The sequence below is a fragment of the Capra hircus genome, chromosome 12, assembly GCF_001704415.2.
Source record: "Capra hircus breed San Clemente chromosome 12, ASM170441v1, whole genome shotgun sequence".
NCBI classification, from domain to species: Eukaryota; Metazoa; Chordata; class Mammalia; order Artiodactyla; family Bovidae; genus Capra; species Capra hircus.
This window is the reverse complement of record NC_030819.1, coordinates 63,627,431-63,652,095: the sequence shown is the minus strand read 5'-3', so window position 1 is coordinate 63,652,095 and position 24,665 is coordinate 63,627,431. Positions and strand designations below refer to the sequence as shown.

Genomic DNA, 24,665 nt, shown 5'->3' with positions numbered 1-24,665 from the left:
GAAGGCTGAGAGAGAAGGAAGGAAGAGAGAAGATAGAAAAGAAGAAACCTTATAGCTCATTTTTGACTAACAAGGCAGTTGCCATCATGTTTCTCTACACACTCAGCTGCTGATATCCTGGAGAGAATCATGACCATACTTTCTGAGGGACTAATGGCTTAACCATCTCCTAGAAAGTAATCAAGTGGAGTGTCATAGTTTAAAGAACCAAATACCCTTGGTAGATGAAAAAGGAAATTGCTCTAAATCCTTCCTTCCTGAAGTCTTTTTTGGTTTCATTGTTTTAGAGCAGGATCTTTCCTGTTGTTGTATCAGTGCCTTTTAATAACCTAATTCAGTGACTTGCTGCTATTTGTAGCAGTGGAATTCAGTGCTAATGGAAAAAAGAAAATGTGCTTAGAAAACCTTTGGGAAATGAGAAATATCCTTCCCAATAGTTTAGTGGCCACAAGATATTAAGAACTAATAAACCAAACTATTGGAAAGAGTATCTTAGTCTCTCTTTTAAGGATCTTTCTTCATTTTTTTCAATGGTTACCTTTTATAACAACAAGAGTAGATATACCTGAACTGTGTGCCTTTAAGACAAATAGGCTATATGAACATCATCTGGAATAAATATGTAGATTTATTAAAATTTTCCCATAGTTAAGAATTTGGTGATAGTCTATTAATTAAGAAGATTCTACCCCCCCAACCCCCACTATCCCAAGCAGATAATTCCTTCTGATAATGTAATACACATTTTTAAATATAAATTTATTTATTTTAATTGGAGGCTAATTATTTTACAATATTGTATTGGATTTGCCATGCATCAACGTGAATCTGCCACGATTGTACATGTGTTCCCCATCCTGAACCCCCCTCCCACCTCCCTCCCCATACCATCCCTCTGGGTCATCCCAGTGCACAAGCCCCGAGCATCCTGTATCATGCATCAAACCTGGACTGATGATTCGTTTCACATATGATATTATACATGTTTCAATGCCATTCTCCCAAATCATCCCACCCTCACCCTCTCCTACAGAGCCCAAAAGACTGTTCTATACATCTGTGTCTCTTTTGCTGTCTTGCATACAGGCTTATTGTTACCATCTTTCTAAATTCCATATATATGCATTAGTATACTGTATTGGTGTTTTTCTTTCTGGCTTACCTCACTCTGTATAATAGGCTCCAGTTTCATCCACCTCATTAGAACTGATTCAAATGTATTCTTTTTAATGGCTGAGTAATACTCCATTGTGTATATGTACCACAGCTTTCTTATCCATTCGTCTGCTGATGGACATCTAGGTTGCTTCCATATCCTGGCTATTATAAACAGTGCTGCGATGAACATTGCGGTACACATGTCTCTTTCTATTCTGGTTTCCTTGGTGTGTATGCCCAGAAGTGGGATTGCTGGGTCGTATGGCAGTTCTCTTTCCAGTTTTTTAAGGAATCTCCATACTGTTCTCCATAGTGGCTGTACTAGTTTGCATTCCCACCAACAGTGTAAGAGGGTTCCCTTTTCTCTACATCCTCTCCAGCATTTGTTGCTTGTAGACTTTTGGATAGCAGCCATTCTGACTGGCGTGAAATGGTACTTCATTGTGGTTTTGATTTGCATTTCTCTGATAATGAGTGATGTTTAGCATCTTTTCATGTGTTTGTTAGCCATCTGTATGTCTTCTTTGGAGAAATGTCTGTTTAGTTCTTTGGCCCATTTTTTGATTGGGTCATTTATGTTTCTGGAATTGAGCTGCAGGAGTTGCTTGTATATTTTTGAGATTAATTCTTTGTCAGTTGCTTCATTTGCTATTATTTTCTCCCATTCTGAAGGCTGTCTTTTCACCTTGTTTATAGTTTCCTTTGTTGTGCAGAAGCTTTTAATTATAATTAGGTCCCATTTGTTTATTTTTGCTTTTATTTCCAGAATTCTGGGAGGTGGGTCATAGAGGATTCTGCTGTGATTTATGTCCTCTAGGAGTTGTATAGTTTCTGGTCTTACATTTAGATCTTTAATCCATTTTGAGTTTATTTTTGTGTTTGATGTTAGAAAGTGTTCTAGTTTCATTCTTTTACAAGTGGTTGACCAGTTTTCCCAGCATCACTTGTTAAAGAGTTTGTCTTTTCTCCACTGTATATTCTGGCTTCCTTTGTCAAAGATAAGGTGTCCATATGTGTGTGGATTTATCTCTGGGCTTTCTATTTTGTTCCATTGATTTATATTTCTGTCTTTGTGCCAGTACCATACTGTCTTGATGACTGTGGCTTTGTAGTAGAGCCTGAAGTCAGGCAGGTTGATTCCTCCAGTTCCATTCTTCTTTCTCAAGATTGCTTTGGCTATTTGAGTTTTTTTGTATTTCCATACAAATATTGAAATTATTTGTTCTAGCTCTGTGAAAAATACTGTTGGCAGCTTGATAGGGATTGCATTGAATCTATAGATTGCTTTGGGTAGTATACTCATTTTCGCTATATTGATTCTTCCCATCCATGAACATGGTATATTTCTCCATCTATTAGTGTCCTCTTTGATTTCTTTCAACAGTGTTTTATAGTTTTCTATATATAGGTCTTTTGTTTCTTTAGGTAGATATATTCCTAAGTATTTTATTCTTTTCGTTGCAATGGTGAATGGAATTGTTTCCTTAATTTCTCTTTCTATTTTCTCATTATTAATGTATAGGAATGCAAGGGATTTCTGTGTGTTGATTCTATATCTTGCAACTTTACTATATTCATTGATTAGCTCTAGTAATTTTCTGGTGAAGTCTTTAGGGTTTTCTATGTAGAGGATCATATCATCTGCAAACAGTGAGAGTTTTACTTCTTCTCCAATTTGGATTCCTTTTATTTCTTTTTCTGCTCTGATTGCTGTGGCCAAAACTTCCAGAACTATGTTGAATAGTAGTGGTGAAAGTGGGCACCCTTGTCTTATTCCTGACTTTAGGGGAAATGCTTTCAATTTTTCACCATTGAGGATAATGTTTGCTGTGGATTTGTCATATATAGCTTTTATTATGTTAAGGTATGTTCCTTCTGTTCCTGCTTTCTGGAGAGTTTTTAACATAAACAGATGTTGAATTTTGTCAAAGGCTTTCTCTGCATCTATTGAGATAATCATATGGCTTTTATTTTTCAATTTGTTAATGTGGTGTATGTAATACACATTTGAAGACAGTTCTTTCAAATCTTTATATTATGGCTCTTAATCTCAGGAGAAATATTTCTGCCCCAGAATTGAGAATTCACAAACTTAGGTGTTAGTGACCTTCCTGTGCATTTTTACCTTTGTTCCATAATAAGAAATAAAATAGAAATAGAAGATAAATGGCTTAACATGTCTCCTGTTAAGAAGGGGCCATTGGTGAGCATTTTTAATAAACTCTTCAAAAATCTTTTTAGGATAAAACCCAAAATATAACAAAGTAAACAAAGGGCTTATCTTTTCTGACTCTTCATCTGATTTTTAGCCTGGTAGAATGTTGACAAGAACTAATTAACATAGAGAATTTGTGGGGTGAAACTCATTTATTGGATCTTTTCAGAAAATTCCATATGAATAAATTACTCCAGATAAATGAATTTTCCCCTTAAAGGGAAAAACTTGGACTGGATTTGAATCTCGGTTTCACTTCTCAAGAGTTGTTTGATTCTGGGCGAGTTCTGGGAGAGTTCTAAGCTCTCAGAACTTCAGTTCTTGGTCTCTAAAAGAAGATACTACTACTTCACCTGCCTGTTAAAATAACTGAAGGGGATAGTGAAAGATGCTTCATACATCAAGATGCACAAATAAATATCAGTTCTTCCTTTTTGCTTTAAACACAAACGTATTTCTTGTTTTAATCATGTTGAAAAAGTTTGAGGATGTATAGTATGCTTTTCCATCAGTTTAATATATAAAAGATATAAAAAACATAAATAAGATTTAAAAAATCATTAACCACTTTCTGTCATATGGAATTATCCCCAAGACATCCCCAACAGAGCATGTGTAGAGTGGTTTACCTTTTCACCAAATAACCAAGACTGAAAAAAAACTGAGTTCTCTGTGTTTTTTTGTAGTTGTTTTGCAACCGTTTTATGTCACCCTGTCAATGATAATTCATTACAGTTATTAATTACCCCTTTCTCTCCTTATTCCCTCACTTCTAATTTGTGTCCTTTTCTGTTGAGTCATCATAAATCATCTTAGAACCATGATTTAAAAAAAAAAAAACAGTTCAGCGCTGTTTCTGTGCACTGTGTGTCTTTGAATTACTGATTTTTGCCTATTCGGACAGCTTTTTTTTGGACCCCTTGATTTGGGGTCATGTTTTGGATAGCTGAGGATGTCAGCTCCACAATATCTGGAGACATACGGTACTTGGGTTAGCAACCGGATGTCTTGATGATATTGGTAACTGAGTTCAGTGTTATATTAACCCTTGTTCTAAGGGTGAGTTTTAACTTGAGGTCTCCAGATCATTCAAGATGGCCACAGTCCATCAATAGACTTCGGGGAATTTGTGACGTCACTGAAATTGTGTGCACATGTCATAGGCTTGTGCATATGTGCATTCTCCTGGAGAGAGTATTCATAACTTTTATTCATAATTCAAGTGGATTCCTGACACAAGAGGACTCCAAACCACTGGTAAGCAGCATTTGGAAGCCTGACATTGGAAAGCCTAGAAACCTGAATTCTAGATCTAGTTTCCCAACAATCTTCCCATCCCCCTAGGAAGCTGGGAAGCTATTTGACTGGGGTTCCTTTGACTTGATTTCATTCTCTACAAAAGTGTTTGCCAGAGAGAGGGTATAAGGTGAAACATCTCTACTTGCAATGGGACATGTGTGTGCTCAGTTGTACCCAACTCTTTGCAACTGCATGGGTGATAGCCCACCAGGCTCCTCTGTCTATAGGATTTTCCAGGCAAGATTACTGGAGTAGGTTGCCATTTCCTTTTCCAACTCACAGTAGACATTATTGCAAATAAGTACTCCCATACTTCAATTCTAATTTGAAATTGTATCTGTGAAAATGAGCATTCCACCTTCCTAAGGAATGGAATACGCTTCCACTTGGAGTCCTCACTGGATTCTTTAGTGCTGGTCTTGGGAAGCAATCTTCCATCATATCTGGGGAACATGTTGTTCTGACCTGTTCTCAAAGATGTCTGTAGTGAGCAGTTTTGGAAGATAATGACTCTTGCTGGCGCAAAAGACAGGTTTTGTTTATTGTTCCCTTTAAGAATCTCTGCCTCCAGGGCAAAGTTTGGGTGGATTTACTTGCAGTCTATTATAAAAAATTGGGGATCCCTAAGCTTGGGGTTCCTCAATGGTGACACAGAAGTGCTGAGTGTACCATGTCAGTCCCTGTGGAATGTAGAAGGCCAAAAGATGGACTCAGATGTGAAGCTCGTGCTGGTTGCCGTGTTGAGTAATAACAGAGGCCTCCATCTCTGATCCAGGAGTCGCCTAGCTTTTGCCAGCATCCGTGAAAGTGTGGCAGGCTAACTCGTTAGCTTATGAGTAAAATCTCAAGATTCGTCAAAGTTCTTAACACCACTATTATAATGCCTGTCCTTCATTTTAAAATACTTCAGGAATGAGATGTGTGTGTGAGTCACAGGAAGTCATAGCTCAGGTGCAGGCTCCAGAGTGGAAACTCAGGGATATTAGTACACGTGTTGCTATTGTTGTTGTTTTAATTTAAATGTCTTATTTTAAGTGAAAATGTTAGTTGCTCAGTCGTGTCCAACTCTTTGTGACACCATGGACTGTAGCCCACCAGGTTCCTCTGTCCATAGAATTCTCCAGGCAAGAATACTGGAGTGGGTGGCCATGCCCTCCTCCAGGGGATCTTCCCAATCCAGGGATCAAACCTGGGTCTCCTGCACTGCAGGCAGATTCTTTACAGTCTGAGCCACTGGAGTGTACAGTCTGAGCCCTGGAGTATACTGGAGTATAACCAGCTGACTAACAACGTAAGGGTTTCAGGTGCACAACAAAGCAAACCCAGACATACATACACATGTATCCATTCTCTCCCAAACTCCTTTCCCATCCAGGCTGCCACACAACATTGAACAGAGTTCTCTGTGCTCTACAGTAGGTCCTTGTTGGTTATCCATTTAAAATACAGCAGTGTAGTACACGTCTTGTTATCCATATCTTGACCAACACAAGAAGCCTCACCCATGGTCAGAAATGGATTTTTAAAGGTGAAATAGGTGTCTTATTAATGAGCATGATAAATGTTAAAAATGGACTCTCGTTGGTGAAATTAAAGGTATTCAAGATTGTGGACTGGCTAAAAGATACTCTCTGTCTTCACATAAAAGGATTTAAACAGCCATCTAGGCACATAGCCCTTTTTGTAAGTATGAAAGATATCTAAAATATTTAACAACCAAAATGGCCCTGACTAATCCTAACTAAAATAAATGCTGGAGTAGGCTCCCAAGGGGCCTTGACCGGCCAAGCACCAGCCTTTTCATTCCTGGGAATGAGGCTAGGATTCCCTAGGGTTCTCAGGGGAGGAAGGGGACCATGGGGCACTTGGAGAACTTGGGGACAGTGGCTGTTTATGCACTAGTACCCGGATACATATTTTAGTATTTTTAACAATGAAAACAGAGCTTCCCTGGTGGTCTGGTGGTTAAGAACCCACCTGCCAATGCAGGGGACCCAGGTTCAGTTTCTGATCCAGGAAGATCCCACCTGCCTCAGAACAACTAAGCCCGTGAGCCACAACTACTGTGCCCACATGCCTGGCGCCCATACTCCACATCAAGAGAAACCACCGCAGTGAGAAACCCACACACCACAGAGAAGACCCAACACAGCCAAAAATAAATAAAAGTTTAAAAAATAAAACAGTGAGAACAGCTTTACTAAAACACTCTGCCACATCCACTCTGCCATAAGAAAGTCAGCCAAAGTCTGATCACCCATAAGGACTCTGTTTCTTGTCCCTGGTTCAGAGGATTTTTGGTTACTTGTTGCCAGAAGGAACAGAATCCCTTGAACCTTGCATTTGCTTCCAGTGGTTCTTTGGTGCAAGATGGTAGCCCATCTTAAAACGATAGGGAGCTAGGATTTAACTAGCTCTTGGAACAGTTGGTGAGCTGATTTGTGCCTGCTTTTTGATAACTGTTTAATAAGCTTCTGTATGTGTCGCAGAATGCGGTCTGAGACTTGCTTTCATTATAACTTGGAAATGAAGTCGTCAGACGGTAGCTATGCCTCACCGTCCCTCTCTCATTTTCAGCGGGGGTGGGTTGTAATTTACCAGGGTCTCAAGGTTGTGCTTGACCAAATTGGATTAAGCTCGTTCCCAAGGGCTACCTTATAAGCAAGGAGCGATCATCAAGGAAACCTTTTGGACCGAGGGCAGCTCCCCAAGATCAAAGGAGCCCTGGTTGCCACACATTTCCATTTCAGTGGATATGGAGACTATATGCAGAGGCTGCTCAGTGGCCGATGAAAGCGTGACAGGTGCGAACAGGGGGAGGGTAGATAAAAATGCTGTCAGGATGGAAACCAGCACCTTTTCTCATGGGACTGTTGGAAAATTGGCCGCAGCCACAGGCCAAGCTGGGAAGGAGCAATTAGGGAGAGCCTGGGTCCTTTCACACTCTCTTTGGGGCTGGCCATGAGACAGAGGGGCTGAATTTCAGGTAGTTTCCAGCCTTTATAAATAGCAGCTACAGACAGAAACCAAAGGATCATCTTTATCGCCTACACTGAATAAGGCCCCGCTGGATATCTCCACCACCCCCACGTGGAGATGGGATTCTGTGTCAGTTCACAGCGTGAACACAAAGACCAGCAGGTATACACACTCTGTGTATGGAGCCAGTGTGTGTGCCTTATCATCTATACAGTGGCATTATCTCTAGTGGAACTTTTTAGGATGGATTTGGGGCTAAGGGGCAAGAATTAATAACAACCGTGCCAGCAGAGACTCTGCTAGCCAGACTGGACAACACGTCCACCATTTTTATGGGTAAATTATGCAACTATATAGCAACAAAACTCTCCGCCGGGCGGGCCATGGAACAGAGGTCCATCTGATGGGTGTGATCTTAAGGATTCAGATGCTGCCTCACTCTCCCTACTTTTCTGCCATATAAAGTGAAGTTTAATCACATTTCTGAAGGCACCAGGGTATTTTTATTTCTCTTGCTCTGCCTCTGTATTGCAGGGATGCTGTGAAGGCAAGGTGTCTCTGCCTCTGCTTTCGTGGTTATGTGATTCTGGCAGGGATTTCAGGATAAGATGATGCAAGGCCCTGATTTAGCGCAGAGTTTAGGAGGAAGGACCCTGGGTGGATCTGATGAGCATATCTGGTGTGGTACACAAGGGAAACTTCCTGAAACTCAGGTGTGAGTGGAAGTGAAGAAACACTGGTTCCCAGGCAGCCACACCCAGTACAGTCACCCGGGTGTCTCGTTCTCAGATCTTCCAGTTTCTCTGATGGACCCATAATGTAGTATTTAAAATCTCCACAGCTTCCCTGGTGGTCCAGTGGTTAAGAATCTGCCTGTCAACATAGGGGACACAAGTTCAGTCCCTTATCTCTGGCAGGATCCCACACACCATGGAGCAGCTAAGCCCGTGAGCTGCAACTGCTGAAGCACAAGAGCTCTAGAGCACAGAAGTCACCGCAATGAGAAGCCTGTGAACTGCAGCCTAGAATAGGCCCTGCCCCCACAACTAGAGAAAGCCTGCATGCAGCCACGAAGACCCAGTAGACAAATAAATAAAGTTTTTAAAAAGTAAAGTGAAAAATAAAATCTCCAGATGCTCAAAACATTTTTTTAAAAAGCTTACAGTCCAAATACACACTCTGATATTATAACTTACTAAGATTCTAGGTGGTATTAACAATGAAAATAATAGTAATAATCAGTTCAGTTCAGTCGTTCAGTTGTGTCTGACTCTTTGTGACCCCATGAACCACAGCATGCCAGGCCTTCTTGTCCATCACCAACCCCTGGAGTCCACCTAAACCCATGTCCATCAAGTCGGTGTTGCCATCCAGCCATCTCATCCTCTGTCGTCCCCTTCTCCTCCTGCCCTCAATCTTTCCCAGCATCATGGTCTTTTCAAATGAGTCAGCTTTTCTCATCAGGTGGACAAAGTATTGGACCTTCAGCTTCAACATCAGTCCTTCCAATGAACACCCAGGACTGATCTTTAGGATGGACTGGTTGGATCTCCTTGCGGTCCAAGGGACTCTCAAGAGTCTTCTCCAACACCACAGTTCAAAAGCATCAATTCTTCTGCACTCAGCTTTCTTTATAGTCCAACTCTCACATCCATACATGACCACTGGAAAAATAACCTTAACTAGACGGACCTTTGTTGGCAAAGTAACGTCTCTGCTTTTTAATATGCTGTCTAGGTTGGTCATAACTTTCCTTCCAAGGAGTAAGTGTCTTTTAATTTCATGGCTGCAGTCACCATGTGCAGTGATTTGGGAGCCCAGAAAAATAAAATCAGCCACTGTTTCCACTGTTTCCCCATCTATTTGCCATGAAGTGATGGGGCCAGATGCCATGATCTTCGTTTTCTGAATGTTGAGCTTTAAGCCAGTTTTTTCACTCTCCTCTTTCACTTTCATCAAGAGGCTCTTTAGTTCTTCACTTTCTGCCATAAGGGTTAGTAATAATAATAGCTAGTAATAGCTAGCTTTTCTCCCTGGGTGTGTAGTTTGGGCTCAGTACAGCTGCTGTTCTGGGTGTGCTGCCTTTTCATGAGTTTGAGCATCTGTGAAAGTGTGGGACCTCCAAAAGGTACTTTCTGGTAAATCCCTAAGTTGATGATGACTAGCATTGTTTCCTTGGAGGAGGGCATGGAAACCCACTCCAGTATTCTTGCCTGGAGAATCCCCATGGACAGAGGAACCTGGTGGGCTACAGTCCATGAGGTTGCAAAGAGTCAGACATGACTGAGCTGCTAAGCACAGCATAGCACTGTTTCTATAGAAGGCAGTAAATAGTACCTGCGAGAACTTTTTTTCTTTGTTCCCCAGCTCCTCACCCTGAAGGTGAAGCTAAAAACATTTCTTTGGGAACAAGAGAGATACAACAGAGCAAATTAAAATTATGGCTCTTTAATGAAATCTTTGTGGGAATCCAGAAGAGAAATGCATGCCATTGGATAGAATAGAATCAGTGTGTAACTCAGGAAGGATTTCCCCCCTAAAATCTGAGACTCATAAAACATGAACTCATGTTTAAGTAGAGAGCTTACACAGCAGTCAATTACCCATCATATACTCGTCTAGACAGCCCTTGCCTCACTCCCACTCTGGCTACAGAATGAATGAAGATGTGCTATAATTTACAAGGCTGGTATTTTCCTATCACAATTGACTGTAACATATCTCCTTAGACATGGTGCAATTTTGAGCGCTTTGCAGATACATATCTTATCTTTTCCAGAAAGTAAATCCCTGCTCCCTTGGACATGCAGGTTACGAAGAATACTTCAATGCATAGCTTGAGTGTATCAGCTCTTACCAGTGGACACATATACATCACATTCTCTCTACGTTCCTGTTTGCCTCCTTGGAGAAGACAGGGCAAACAGAGAAGGTGTGGAGTCTTTTAAGGGTTTCTTGCCTCCTCTAATACGTTGAAGTGGCTCTAGTGTTCCACACTAGACCCTTGTACACTCAGGTATCCGTGTGTTTGGGCAGAAAGGGTATCTATCATTCAACTCTCCGGAGAGTTCCAATCCAACGGTCCAGTCTCCTAAACCTAGAAATTAAGGGGCAGGAGAGATAGAAAGATATAGTCAGCCTGGTTCATTAAGGTCCAGAGCAGCAGTTCTTGAGGAGAGAGACTGGGTCAGTTCACTGAGCTGCGGTTCTGGAGACCGAAGGCGTGAAGGTGGGTGCCACTGCCTGGGACGCTCTGTGTGCAGACTCGGTGCCCAATCTTTGGACTTGGCTGGATTCTACCATTGCACGTGCCTCCACACTATCTACTCTGGGGATTTACCCATGGGGAACCCCATTCCTGAGATCTGCTTGTGGACAGCGCCCCCTGGAGCACATCTCAGGAAGTACAGTATCAGTGGGGCTCTGAAGTTGCGCCCAGGGTGGGCTGTATCCTCAGTATGGGTTATTGCCTCTGGTTACAAACAGAAACAAGCCAAGAGCCTTCAGAAGAACCCCACCTCACAAACTTTCTTCCCTCAGCCTTTTTACTTTTACATTTTTTGCCCAGCAGTCAAGTTTGAGTTCTGCTTGTCTCTTTTCAGACACACATGTTATTTTAACTACTTGCTCCATTAAAAGTTTGAATCAAAGCTTTTTTATGTTTTAGGTCAAATGTTTAAACTCTGTTTATTTGGGGGGGGGCAACACTTTTGTTGGAAAAGGCAATGGCACCCCACTCCAGTACTCTTGCCTGAAAAATCCTACGGACAGAGCAGCCTGGAAGGCTGCAGTCCATGGGGTCGCTGAGGGTCGGACACGACTGAGTGGCTTCCCTTTCACTTTTCACTTTCATGCATTGGGGAAGGAAATGGCACCCCACTCCAGTGTTCTTGCCTGGAGAATCCCAGGGATGGAGGAGCCTGGTGGGCTGCCATCTATGGGGTCACACAGAGTCGGACACGACTGAAGTGACTTAGCAGCAGCAACGCTTTTGTTTGGTAACTTCACAAAAGAACACATGGAATCAGTACCGTGACAGGTTCTTTTTGTTCTTGGTTTTCATGCATAGGTAGACTAGATGGTCTGAATAGGAAGAGGTAGGAAAGAATTTATTCAAGAGGAAAAAGACCTCTCAAATTTCTGCCCATGGTATTTAAGAACACAAAAGCTTTTTTCTCTGTCTACTGACCCTCCCGCCTTCCTACCTTCGTTATTTGTACAGCAAACGAGTTGAAATCTAATATGCCTGCTCCTTCTCTACACAAACTTTGCACTGACACCTTAACTTGCTGAAAAGTTTAAAATATCACAGGTTGAAAGATGTCCTGCCTTGATAAAGGAAGGCAGTTAGCTTATATACAAGGCTGGGAACTCTGCAGTGATCTGGTGAGGAGAGAAATAAGCTGGAAACCAGCAAGGCTCAAGTTCAAATGCAGAGCAGAGGCAGGGTGAGTACACAAGGGATTTAGTCAGCCTGCAGGACTAGCTGAAGGATCCTGGTTTATGTTCAAATGAGCAGTACTGCGCACAGTAGGAGGTGCTGTGGCAAAGTTTCTGGGTATTGAATGAGGATGGCCCAGTGGGCTCCCGCCAGACTGCTAGCAGTTTGCAAGCAGAGAGGAGCTGAAATATGACCCATACCTGGAGCCCTTACTCAGCTACCCTCAGGCCAGGGCAGGTCAGAAACATCCACTTTGGAAGCATGTTTATGGTAAGTGATTGCTCAGGAAAAATCAATTATCTGAATTGATCAAGTAAATGTATTGGATTATCACTCCCCCTCATTCTCTAGGGGGATGAGGTCGCCAAGAGAGTTCAGATTGGTTCCGCTGGCTCCAAAATTGAGAATGCCAGATCTGTAACATGCAAGTCTTTAATAACTAAAATAGTGCCAGGTAGACATAGGCATATGGAGTCTTCTAAGAATACTGGTAAATTCAAAGATGCGCCATATAGCTTATTTCTGCACAACATGTAAGTTCTGGCAAAGACAAGTATTATCTGACAACTGGGGAAAATTTTAATATGGATCTTCTTAAAACATATCTGAGCACAGGAGAAAGTTTTGGAGTTCAAGTTCAAGCTCCATCACTGATTTGAGATACTGGGCCATTGACTTATCTTGCATGCAGCGCAGGGTCCTCATCTTCAAAATGGGAATGACAGATTTGTTTCTCCAATTTCCTGAAGGCATCATAGGCAAAAATGGTCACCTGAGATGCTGCTTCTAGACTATTTAGCACCTGCTTCACAGGCTGTCCACAACCGCTATTATATAATTGTTAATTTCAGATCTCTATTCTCAGCACTAGTATTGTGTCTGATAACCACAAATGTGTATTGATTGTCTGCTGTGCTCCAGACATCATCATATTGAGCACTTGGATATAGGGGCAGACAGGCCGTCACATGGTAGACACTAAAACAGTAATCAAACAATTGAATGAATAAATACAGTTCCTCAAAAGGTGAACTGATCATTGAAATTTCATTTTTATTTGTAGTAAGCAGGGTTATTTTTTTTACATTTATATATTTATTTCTGTGTCCTGTGCTCAGTCACTTAGTTCTGTCTGATTCTTTGTGACCCTATGGACAGACTGTAGCCTACCAGGCTCTTCAGTCCATGGAATTTTCCAGGCAAGAATACTGAAGTGGGTTGCCATTTTCTTCTCCGGGGGATTTTGCCGACCCAGGGATTAAACCCTTGTCTCCGGAGTCTCCTGCATTGCAGAAGGATTCTTTCCCACTGAGTCACCGGGAAAGCCTCCTTATTTATATATATTTGGCTGCAGTAGATCTTTGTTGTTGCATGCAGGATCTTTTTTTTTTTTTTTTTTGACATATGGGATCTAGTTCCCTGACCAGGAATTGAATCTAGACTCCCTACATTGGGAGCATGGAGTCTTAGTCACTGAACCACCAGGGAAGTTCCAAGGCTGGGCTCTTTGTACCTTTTCTTCTGTCTATTACTAACAGAAGATGCACTAAAAACTAATTTGAAAGTGAAAAGTCCCTCAGTCGTGTCCAACTCTTTGCGACCCCACAGACTATAGAGTCCATGGAATTTTCTAGGCCAGAATACTGGAGTGGGTAGCCTTTCCCTTCTCAGGGGGTCTTCCCAAACCAGGGATTGAACCCAGGTCTCCCACATTGCGGGTGGATTCTTTACTAGCTGAGCCACAGGGAAACCCAAGAATACTGGAGTGGGTAGCCTATCCATTTTCCAGCACATCTCAACCCCGGAATCGTCTCCTGCATTGCAGGTAGATTCTTTACCAACTGAGCTGCCAATTTGACACCCTAGAAAAAATCAGCCATACCTCTCCCACCCACCTTTTCCCTGGGGCTGCCCTGGAACACAGCCAGGACACCTTTTTCCATTGAATGTGCAGGTGGCTGCGGTTTGCTGCTTTCTGTCCCATTAACCTCTATTTTATCTGTCGAGAATAGCATCCCCCATTGCTGAAAGCAGTGGTTGGCCAACCCGGTGGGCTTGGAGTCCTGTTTGATGGAGCATTACAGAGAGCAAAAGGGAAAGTTTAAAGGGATTTGCTCCTCTAATTTCCTGAAAGGATCACAGACAAAGCTTGCCCTCTAGTAAAATACTTTGTGTTTGCACTATAATAATAAGAATTTATTGCCACCACAGGGGAAAGGAGAGGCCAAGGAAAAATAGTCCCCTATTTCCTGGTTTTCCTTTGTTTCCATTACTACTCACGGACTACCGTGCTGTTTAAAGCATATAAACTTAAACAGCTGCTCTTTTCTAATAGCCTAATGTACTCAGAAAGACTTTTTCTATTACTGTAAAACACAGCGCTAATTTCTTATTATTGAGCATGTGGGTTTTACTATGGAAGGACTCATGCTCAAGAAGAAGAAAAATCTTTCTTCTTTGGAGAAGTTCAAGATACATTTACATTGATAGTTTCATGAAAAAAATTCCTTTCTATATCTAGTTAATTTTGTTAACTGAATTTCAGCAGACATATGTGTAGAATATACAAGGAATGGGTTCAAGAGAGTGCAATTGATGTGAGCGATACTTAAGAATCGGTCTTGCTAGAATATAAGCCTTTGAAACCAAAGATCCCATCTATTTTGTTCCCCCGGGGTCTCCTGTAACATTGTAACACACAGAGGGGTTGCTCAAGATTTACCTATGGATGTTGACTATCTCAACAACTGGTATGTTGCAGTCCATGGGGTCACAACGAGTCCGACATGACTGAGCAACTAACTGATTGTTGAATATCTCACATCTCTACATGCCAGCCTAGATGAACATTTGAAGAGGAAGTCTTCAGGCTTCTAGCTCTCAAACTCTGGAGGTGCTCACACCCAACCCCATCTCTTGCTTACCCGAACAGTGGCGTCCCCATCTCTTACTTGATCAACACTTTGAGAAGTGTTGCTCAGTCGTGTCTGACTCTTTGCAACCTCATGGACTGTAGCCCACCAGGCTCCTCTGTCCATGATATTCTCCAGGCAAGAATACTGGAGTGGGTTGCCATTTCCTTCTCCAGGCGATCTTCCCAACCCAGGGATTGAACCCGTGTATCCTGCATTGGCAGGTGGATTCTTTACCATTGAGTCACCTGGGAAGCCCAAACAATACTTTAACAAGACCCAAATTTGCCTACGTTTCTCCATTACATTCCCATCCCCATGGTGCAAATACAGTGTTCCCTGGCCTCTCACATTCATCTTTGGCTAACCCCTGCTCATCTGCCAGGTCTCAGCTTAAATTTCATTTCTACTTGGAATGCTGTCTTAGCATCCTGGATGTTTTTCTTCAAAGCACTTATCACAGTTATCATATAAATATCTGAGTGCATGTGTGCTAAGTCGTTTCAGTCGTGTCCAACTCTTTGCGACCCCATGGACTGTAGCCTACCAGGCTCCTCTGTCCATGGGATTTTCCAGGCAGTAGTCCTGGAGTGGGTTGCCATTTCCTTCTCCAGGGGATCTTCCCATCCCAGGGATCAAACCTGGGTCTCCCACATTGTAGACAGACGCTTTACCGTCTGAGCCAATTTGTCTAAATTTTCTTGACACATCTAGACCTTAGCATACTGATCTTGACCATTGTTTTGCTTCTCAAAAGATGAGTGTGTGTGTGTGTGTGTGTGTGTGTGTGTGGTGTATGTAGTTATATGTATTTTAAGTTAGATTAAGGGTTGGCCATATTTCTACATAATCTGGAAAAACCAGAATAAATCCATATTGATTTAATAATGATTTACCTTACGAATTACCTAGCAAATGAAAGTCTGTATATCTGAAATAGAGGAATAATTTTCTTTTAAATCACACTGAATGTTAGTTGCTCATTTTGGATCTTAGCCAGTTACTAAATTAAAACCACAAAATGTGTAAATCATGCACGTAAACTAGGATCTCCGTGTGGTTAAGGGCAGTACTGTGTAACACCCAAAAACACTTTCAACAGTGGCGCACTTCTTACGTACCTTCTTTTTTGGCCTCACCCCACAGCATGTGGGATCTTAGTTCCTTGAGCAGGCGCGACCTGCAGTGGAACTGAGTCTTCACCGCTGGACTGCCAGGGAAGTCCCTTCTTAGTACCGTTATCTGCTGCCCTACTTTTCCATTTTCATCTGATAGGCAGTTGGTCTGATGAGTTGACTATACGTTTTATAACAGAAATAAGGAATGTTGCTTATGTTGCTCCATAAACATAGCAATTATGAGGAATGACACACACACCCTTATCAAGACAAGGAGTTAATTGGCCTCAGGAAGATGGTGGCTCAAGGAGGATGTGCTGAAGGCTCCATCTTGGTTCTTGAGTCTTTCAGGGAAGGGCAGGATGTGGGTGAGTAGGTAGATAGAGGTGGGTGAGTTAAGCCTCCGACAGCCAAAGAAACTTCGCAGAACCTTATCATGATAAGAAAAATAAGAAGGACTGTGTTCCTTTGCTCTTGCCTGAAATCAGTGGCATATCTACTTTTCTATCCTACAGCATTGCTGTTATCACCTGTTAGTTACAGGAGGTTTTTTTGGTAGAGTCTTTCCCTCTAGCATTATCTTTCTAATGGATCACCTCCTTAGAGTGGCCCCTTTGCAAAAGCTGTGTCTATATTTAGGACTGTATCTCTATTTTGAAGTTTTTTCCTAAGGTACCTTATTATGCATACAAGTTTGGGTGATTTAAATCAGAACTAACAACCTTCATCTCTGCTATCTGATGGCTGCTATTCTTCCTTTTCTTCAGCCGTGGGTGTGAGCATCGCAGCTGGGGAGAATTGGTTTCTGTCCCTTAGCTAGCAGGAGACATAGGCCTTGAGGTCCTTCTGAAATGCAGACAATCACACTTGCTTTCTTCCACCTTGAGATAACTTTCAACCCTTATTATCATTTGAGTGAGACTGTATTTCTAAGGAGGATTTCAGTTTCACTTTGGCACACCAGGAGCCCACACCTGGGGAGAAATAACAGAGCCTCCTGTAAAATCAGCCTGACCTGTGCCTGCTTTCTCTCCTTCTCTTGTGTCCCTAGGTAAGTGTGAAATCGGCTGGGCCTACTACTGCACAGGAGGAGGGGCTGCCGCTGCCATGCTGCTCTGCACGTGGCTGGCTTGCTTCTCAGGCAAGAAACAGAAACAGTACCCCTACTGAGATGGAGCCGCCAAGCGAAGACAGAGGAGAAGATGGACCACAGGGACTCAGAGGGATCGAAGCATCCAGCTACTCTCAAAAGGCGGAAGAGTGCTTCTAAACCATACGATGCAAATGAAATGAAACCCAATGGAATCAGAAACATCTTACCACATGGAAGGGTTGTGCAAGATTTGCAAAAGAAATGTAGAGCATGGAATGATACAGAACAATGGACCAAATGCTAAAAATATTGCAGGGTGTCGAGTGTTTCTATTCCACGGAGTATTGTTGATGTAGAACACATACACACACAAAACAAATCTGTATATGCAAACAAGGTTTTTGTTTTGTTTTGTTTTTTAGGATGATGACTCAGAGAATCAAAAGGGCTAGTAGAAACAGTATTATGTTAGGAAGCAGGGCAACCCAAAAAGGTTCCCTGTAAGTCATGGCACTTTTGAAAGCACATGAGCATATACAAACATACCCATGCAATCCACATGCCCAAACACAGACATTTCAGTGGTTGCAAAGACTGTACGAGATGGTTAGTGGTGCATTACTCCTCTGTTTTCTTTTTAATACACATTTAAAATACAGTATTATCACTTTATAAAGCATACAGTAAACCTAATCAATGGACCAATAAGCCACTTATCAGTATTTTGTATACCCTGCATAAACTCTTTACGCCCTCAACACGTCTTCAGTGTTTATGCAGACCTTTAGAATTAAGCCTTTGTATTTCAATATTATTAAAAAAAATATGCAATATTTCTCTGAGTAGTTTCTGCTGTGATATTCTTACGAAGTAAAGGGGTGACTTTCTGTCTACCATAGGAGAGAATTCAGTTGAAGACGAGAGAGTAAGGAGAGACATTTTCCAGTCATTAGATCTTGTTTTCTTTCATCCATTATTGTACTGTGCTGTACCACATTTATTCCAATATTCATTTTGTAAAAAGTAAAAGAGTGCTATTTTGTTTGTATTTGAAAAGCTCTGTGAATAAATTTTCTCTTTGATCGGTAGCTCAGTGTGTCATAGAGTGTTATAATTCAGTTATGGGGTTTGCTTGTTAATTTCCTAAAGGTAGCCTTTCAACTCCAACAGTTTTGTACATTTTTCATTTTATTTTGAGGCCTTCTATTCATTCACTCACTAGTCATCCAACCAGGCATTCTTCTTGGCACACAAGGTACTAAAGGTAAAGTAAAAGTTGCTCAGTCACGTCCGACTCTCTGTGGACATAGACTGTTGCCTGCCGGGCTCCTCTGTCCATGAAATTCTCCAGGCAGTTCTACTGGAGGAGGTAGCCATTCCTTTCTCCAGGGGATCTTCCCAACCCAGGGGTTGAACTCAGGTCTCCTGCATTGCAGGTGGATTTTCTACTAGTTGAGCTATCATTAAAGGTGAGTATGACATAATTCCTGCTTTCAACCTAAATTCTTTGCCACCAGAATTCTAACTGCCTATACACTGCACTTCAATCATGATCAAATCCTTATGAGAGAAGAATTTCAAGTCTGTTTTAGATGAAGTTTGAGAATCTGGGCAATATTTAGAAGTGGTTGAAGGCAACAAAAACCAAGTCACACATGGTTCATTCTCCGTGGCTGACGACAGAGTGGTCTCAAGCTGGCCGTGACGTGCAGCCCCTCCACTTTTATAAGGGGCTACCTTTCTTTGGTGTTTCTGTGCCAGGAGCAATGTCTTTCAAGCGTCTTGGCAATTCAGATCCTGTTACCCTCCTATTCCCAGCCTAAATCCTTGACTAGAGTAAAAGATCTGCACCCTTTGACCTCCCCTTAAGAGAACCAATTCTTTGAAAAGCAAAGATTGGATGATAGTTATTCTTCTATTAGGCAACGCTGAGTAAGCGTGAAATCTTTAAAACTTCTGGTTCAATTGGTTTCCAAATTATATATCGTTCATATTTGGAAATTGAACATTCTGTTTACACATGTAAGTATATTTTTATTCCTTCAATGCATATTAAGCAATTTAACTTGAATATCCGAATATCACCCTTGCTTCTGGCGCTTTTAATCATCCAAGGTGAGGACTGATGCTACCCGGGAAGAACAATACAAGATTTTGGCCAGTAACATTCTGGACTTTCTGAGGCTTTGTTGCTATGGAAAAAGTCACTCTGCTTTCAGATGCTTATTTCATCCTGTGCTGAATGCCGTTTGATTGTGTCTTATTATCCACTGAACAGGGGCTTCTCCACTCTGGCTTCCTGCTGGAAGAAGACAATTGCTCTTTGCTTCCTCAATTAGCCCATCATTTCCACGTATTGCTAGTGCCTTTCAAATTTCTTTAACTGCACCTTCTTGTCAGAATAGTATTACGACTTCCTAAACTCGCCTCATCAAATTGGGAGTTCTCAATGGAATTCATTAAGGTCTAATTTCTTGGGCAGATTTAATGATAACATTGTCATTTTTATGTAATCTGCAGGGTTTTAGACATTAGCGAGCCTCACTAGAATAAAAAGCTGATCACTCTGACATGATGAAGTCAGTTGGCACAGGCTTATATCTCCAGTTCTGACTAGTTGTAATTTTTTTTTTTTGGTTCAAGATATCCCAGGGCTTAATGAGCAGCATCTGATGTATTAGGAATTGTATAAAAAATCTAAAGAATTTTTATATTTTGATACTTATTTTCAAATGAAAATCAGCTTTAATGAAATAATAATATTAATAATAGCAATAATGATAAAATCTCTGAGAATTATCTACTACGGACTTCTTGCTGATGTGCATGTAAGGGGCTGGCGTTCAGAATCTCACAGCTTGCAGGTAACTGGCGGGGGGAGGGTTTCCTTGTTTTTAAGGAAGAGAAAACAATGCTTAAAGAAGTTAATTGATGGAACTGAATTGACCCTTCCAATTTTCAGCATTTTCATTTGTGTAACTATTAGGTTTTGAGCTCCTGCTGCTTGCTAGGCATTCTGCAGGCATGCTGAGTCTCTTGTCTCCCTATGGAGAGTAGCCTACCAGGCTCCTCTGTCCATGGGATTCTCCAGGAAAGCATACTGGAGTGGGTTGCCATGCCCTCCTCCAGGGGATCTTCCTGACCCAGGAATGGAACCCCTGCCTTTTAATGTCTCCTGCATTGGCAGGCAGGTTCTTTACCCCTACCGCCACCTAGGAAGCCTGCTAGGCATTCTGCTACTATGTATAAAGCACTCCCTAAATTAGTGCAACCCTTGCTCTAAGGGGGAAAACGAACAAGAATATCAGCGGTTACATGACCCGGGATGTCCACTGACTCTCAAACACAGGGAGGAAGTTCCTCCCAGGTAAAGAATTGTTTACCCTAACTTATTTATTAAAGATACTGTTATGCACCGAGCCCGTATCTCCAAACCAACCGAGAGAGTGAACAAGTCCACCGTGGTAATGCAAAGGCAAGAAGGGAATTTTTATTTCTAGCGCGCTAGGGCTCAAGCCTCATCCGACGCAGCGGAATCAGACGAGAGCCTCGAACAAAGCAGGATGGCGGTTTATATACAGTCAGCTCTTTGTCTCAGTTACAGGGTACTTGGCGACACCTGATTGAACAGGCAGAATGAGCTCATGCAACGCCTTCCTTATGCTATCGCATATAGAAAATTTTCCTTAGTTGGTTAAGGAATGTTCTTCAAGGAAACAGGAAACATGACTCAGGTCCCCGGCGCTGTTATGCACCTCATTGAGCCGACCACCCTGCCTAACAGATACGTTTAAAAGATATAAGGAAAAGAAAGATGATAAGTGATGATTTTGTGCTCTTCAGAGACATCATTAAGAAAACGGAAAGGTAAGCCGAAGACTGCAAGAGTCACCTATCTGGCAAAGAACTTACATTCAGAATATATGAGGAATGATAAAAAGACAACTCAATCTTTTGAATGGTCGAAATAAATGGAATAGTTCACAAAAGAAAATATACACAAATGCCAGTAATCATGTTGAAAAGGTGTTCACCATCTGAAGAGTATATACATGTATAACTGAATCCCTGTGCTGTACACCTGAAACTAACCCAATATTGTAAATCAATTATACTTCAACAAAAAAATAATTAAAAAAAGAAAACCTTTTTGCAGTCCTTTGTGATGGAATGAGTTTGTCAGAATGTTACTGAAAAAAGTTTGTGGGTCTAGCTGCTCACCGCTCAAAAGCCAGTAACAGGCCAGGTTGGTGGAAAGGAAAGTTAAGTTTGCCTTGTTTCAGTTGGGGACAGGGCTGGGGGGTGGGGTGGTGGGAATGGGGGTCAGGGGGGAGGGTGGCAGGCATCTCTCCAAAGGCCGACTCCTGCCCTGATGAGGGGTGAGAGCATTTACAGAGTTGGGGGGAAAGGACCACTTGCAGAAATAGCATAGTCGTCTCTGACAGCTTGAAATTGGTCGTCAGTGGTGTGACCAGCATCATCCTGGATGTTTTAGGTACAGTCAGCCTTTAGTTCCACAGTCCATTTGTTCCCATTTCTTTGCAGTCTGTTCTCAGACCTGGGGCAGCTTATGTCGTGGGTGCGGCCTGGTCATCATGAAGTTAATGTCTCCACCTGGGGTTTTGGTCTCTATCAGACAGCCCACAGGATGCGGCTCAGAATATTATCTATGTCCTTGAGAAAGAACGAACGGTCCTCGACTATGCTTGATGACTACATTATTATTATTTAAACTCTTCTGACTATTTTCCATTGTCTCCGCACTTCTCTGATTAAACTTATTCTTTGACTAAAGTTTTCCACAGGCGAAAGGCAGGCAGAGAACATGGTGAGGTGGTGGGGACGAGGACCGTAGGGCCCTGCTCCATTTCAAGAAGACCAAATGTGCAGGCACCCCTCTTGGAATCAGGGTTTCCCTCATGTGGAGCACGTCTAGAGAGCCTTCTTAGAAATGCTACCAATAGATCGTGATGACAGCTTTCAGCAAGCCTACAGGACTGATAAGAAACTGCCTGCCATCTGAAGAGTAATTTTTGAGGGGACAAAATTGTACTAATTCCTCAGAGGAGAGCAAGAGGTTGCCATGATCTGGCTCACTGCCCTAACACCTACCAACGGGGTCAACGAGAAAATAATTGATTTTTTTCCCTGGAAGAGTTCACCTGGTGTGGAAGAAGGACAATATTCTCATGATTCAGATCATCTTTACTTTGGTATCCTGAGTGCCTGTATCAATTTTTGTACACACAAGTGATCATTAAAGAAAGCATTTGGATCTGAAAATAAATGGCAGTGATGAAAAATGAGAAGGTTTTTAATGTGAATAAGAACCGGGAAAAAACATCATTCTATCAGGCCATCTGTGGTCACGCTGAAGCTAAATTACTTCCATGAGCAATTGGATCTGGAAACTTCCTCTTTAATTTTGTTTTTCTTAACAATTTCCACAATTCCACTTTTCTAGGATATGGGGAGGAACTGTTGCTTGTCCTGTTTTTGAAAATTATGCTGTGTCTTCTACACAGGATTGTCTGATGCTTAGTTTGGCTCAGCCACAGTGTTTTCTTAGGGCCTCTGATATCCTGGTCATTTTCTTTTAATTATTCATTTAAAAAGTGTTTACTGATCACTTAGTATGTATCATATGCTCTAATAGCTTCACTGTTAACATATTTTATATTTTACCATGGCCCTTAAGTTTCTCTGGGCTTCCTCAGTGTCTCAGATGGTAAAGAATTTGCCTGCAATGTGGGAGACCTGGGTTTGATCTCTTGGTTGGGAAGAACCCCTGGAGAAGAGAATGGCAACTCAGTCCAGTATTCTTGCCTAGGAAATCCCATGGACAGGAGAAGCCTAGTGAGCCACAGTTCATGGGATCTTAAAAGAGTGGGACATGAGTGTGCAAGGAACTCTTTCACTTTAAGTTCCTCTGTGCATTTAAATTCTTAAAATGAGTACTCTTTGTCACAATCCTGTTAGCATATATTAGCCTATAATACCAATCATAGTATTTTTTGTAATGAGTGTTTAACTTGTAACTCACATAGAAATAAGCTGCAATAGGAGACATTTTTTATATGGGCTGTCTGTTTTAATGCACTCATCTAGGATGAATTATTATTTGCCTGAGGGGAATTTTTAGTCATTAGTTTTCAAGCCACTTTACTGACAAACTCCAGGTCTTTAAGGAAGCCTTGGGGTTTAAGCTAATAGAGATGGGTGGATTAAGGCTAGTTATAACACAGGATTTACGTGCCCTTGTTTGGCTAAAGCTTCACACGTATGCCAGTGATTAAGACCTTCTAGCTCAGAGTGCCCAAGAGTTTGAATGTTGATGCTTCCCTGGTGGCTCAGAGATTAAAGTGTCTGCCTGCAATGTGGGAGACCCGGGTTCGATCCCTGGGTCGGGAAGATCCTCTGGAGAAGGAAATGGCAGCCCACTCCAGTATTCTTGCCTGGAGAATCCTATGGATGGAGGAGCCTGGTGGGCTATAGTCCACGGGGTTGCGAAGAGTCAGATGCGACTGAGCGACTTCACTTTCCACCATGTATCTGTTGTGTGACCTTGATCAAGTTTCCTTACCCTAGTTTCCTCATTTATGGAATCTGAATAATAGTCTTACCCTCTTAATGGAGTACTATGAAGATAACACAAGATAATCCATGGAAGAACTGTTGGTCCCTGTTTTCCACTGGAAGCTCACAGGGAGGGTTTTGCCAGTTTAGTTTGTCTTCTCTGTGGTCCACTTACTTTGTCCTGTAAGGTCAGATAAGCTCAAGAATGCCTTCTTCCAAAACTCAGCTCTCTAGTCTTAAGTCTTCATTAGTTTATTTCTCTACATCGTTTTGCTTTCCTCCAGCTATCCTGAAACATGTTGGCTTTGATATTGCTGATCCAGTTCTCTGAGAGTCTAGGCTGAGCTTTCTGAACCTTTATCTGTGTTCTCTATGACACCTGCCTCCTCAGGGCTTTGCCCTTTGTCATGATGAGCAAGGGACTTTAAAGTCTTTGGGCAAGAGGAATTAAGTAAATTGCACAAAAATGACATATGGACAAATTTCAATTTGTGCAAAATGACGTACAGAAAAGGTTTTTCACTGAGGCATTTTCAGAAAGAGCAGAAGTCTTGAAACAAATTAGATGCACATTGTTAGGGAACTCAAATGAATGATGGTACATCTGTAGGTGGAAAGCTATACAGCTATTTAAAAGCAGCATTTCTGTACTGATACAGAAACAGCTTCAAGATCTAAGAGAACAGAGCAAGATGCAGAAACTTTATGCAGTATGCTAAAATTTCTGCAAACATTTTTAAAGGATATGTGTGTATTTGCTTTATATCAATGGAATATTTCTAGAGAGATAAATAGAAGCTGATGATAATATCCATCTCTGGATAAGAGACGTGGGTGGGAGGAAGACTTCCTTTAAGTGCCCTTCATATTGTTA

General features: G+C 41.8%; 1 protein-coding gene across 2 annotated transcripts in view; it reads left to right on the top strand.

The window, feature by feature from the left end:
- LHFP (lipoma HMGIC fusion partner) overlaps positions 1 to 18,301 on the top strand; it is a 235,289-nt gene extending 216,988 nt beyond the window's left edge. Inside the window, exon 4 of one of the 2 annotated variants that reach the window (XM_018056682.1) lies at positions 17,174 to 18,301. In XM_018056682.1, the coding sequence (XP_017912171.1) occupies positions 17,174 to 17,292 (119 nt within the window). In that variant the 3' untranslated portion in view covers positions 17,293 to 18,301. The remainder of the gene's footprint in view (positions 1 to 17,173) is intronic. The other variant, XM_018056683.1, reaches the window with a different exon arrangement.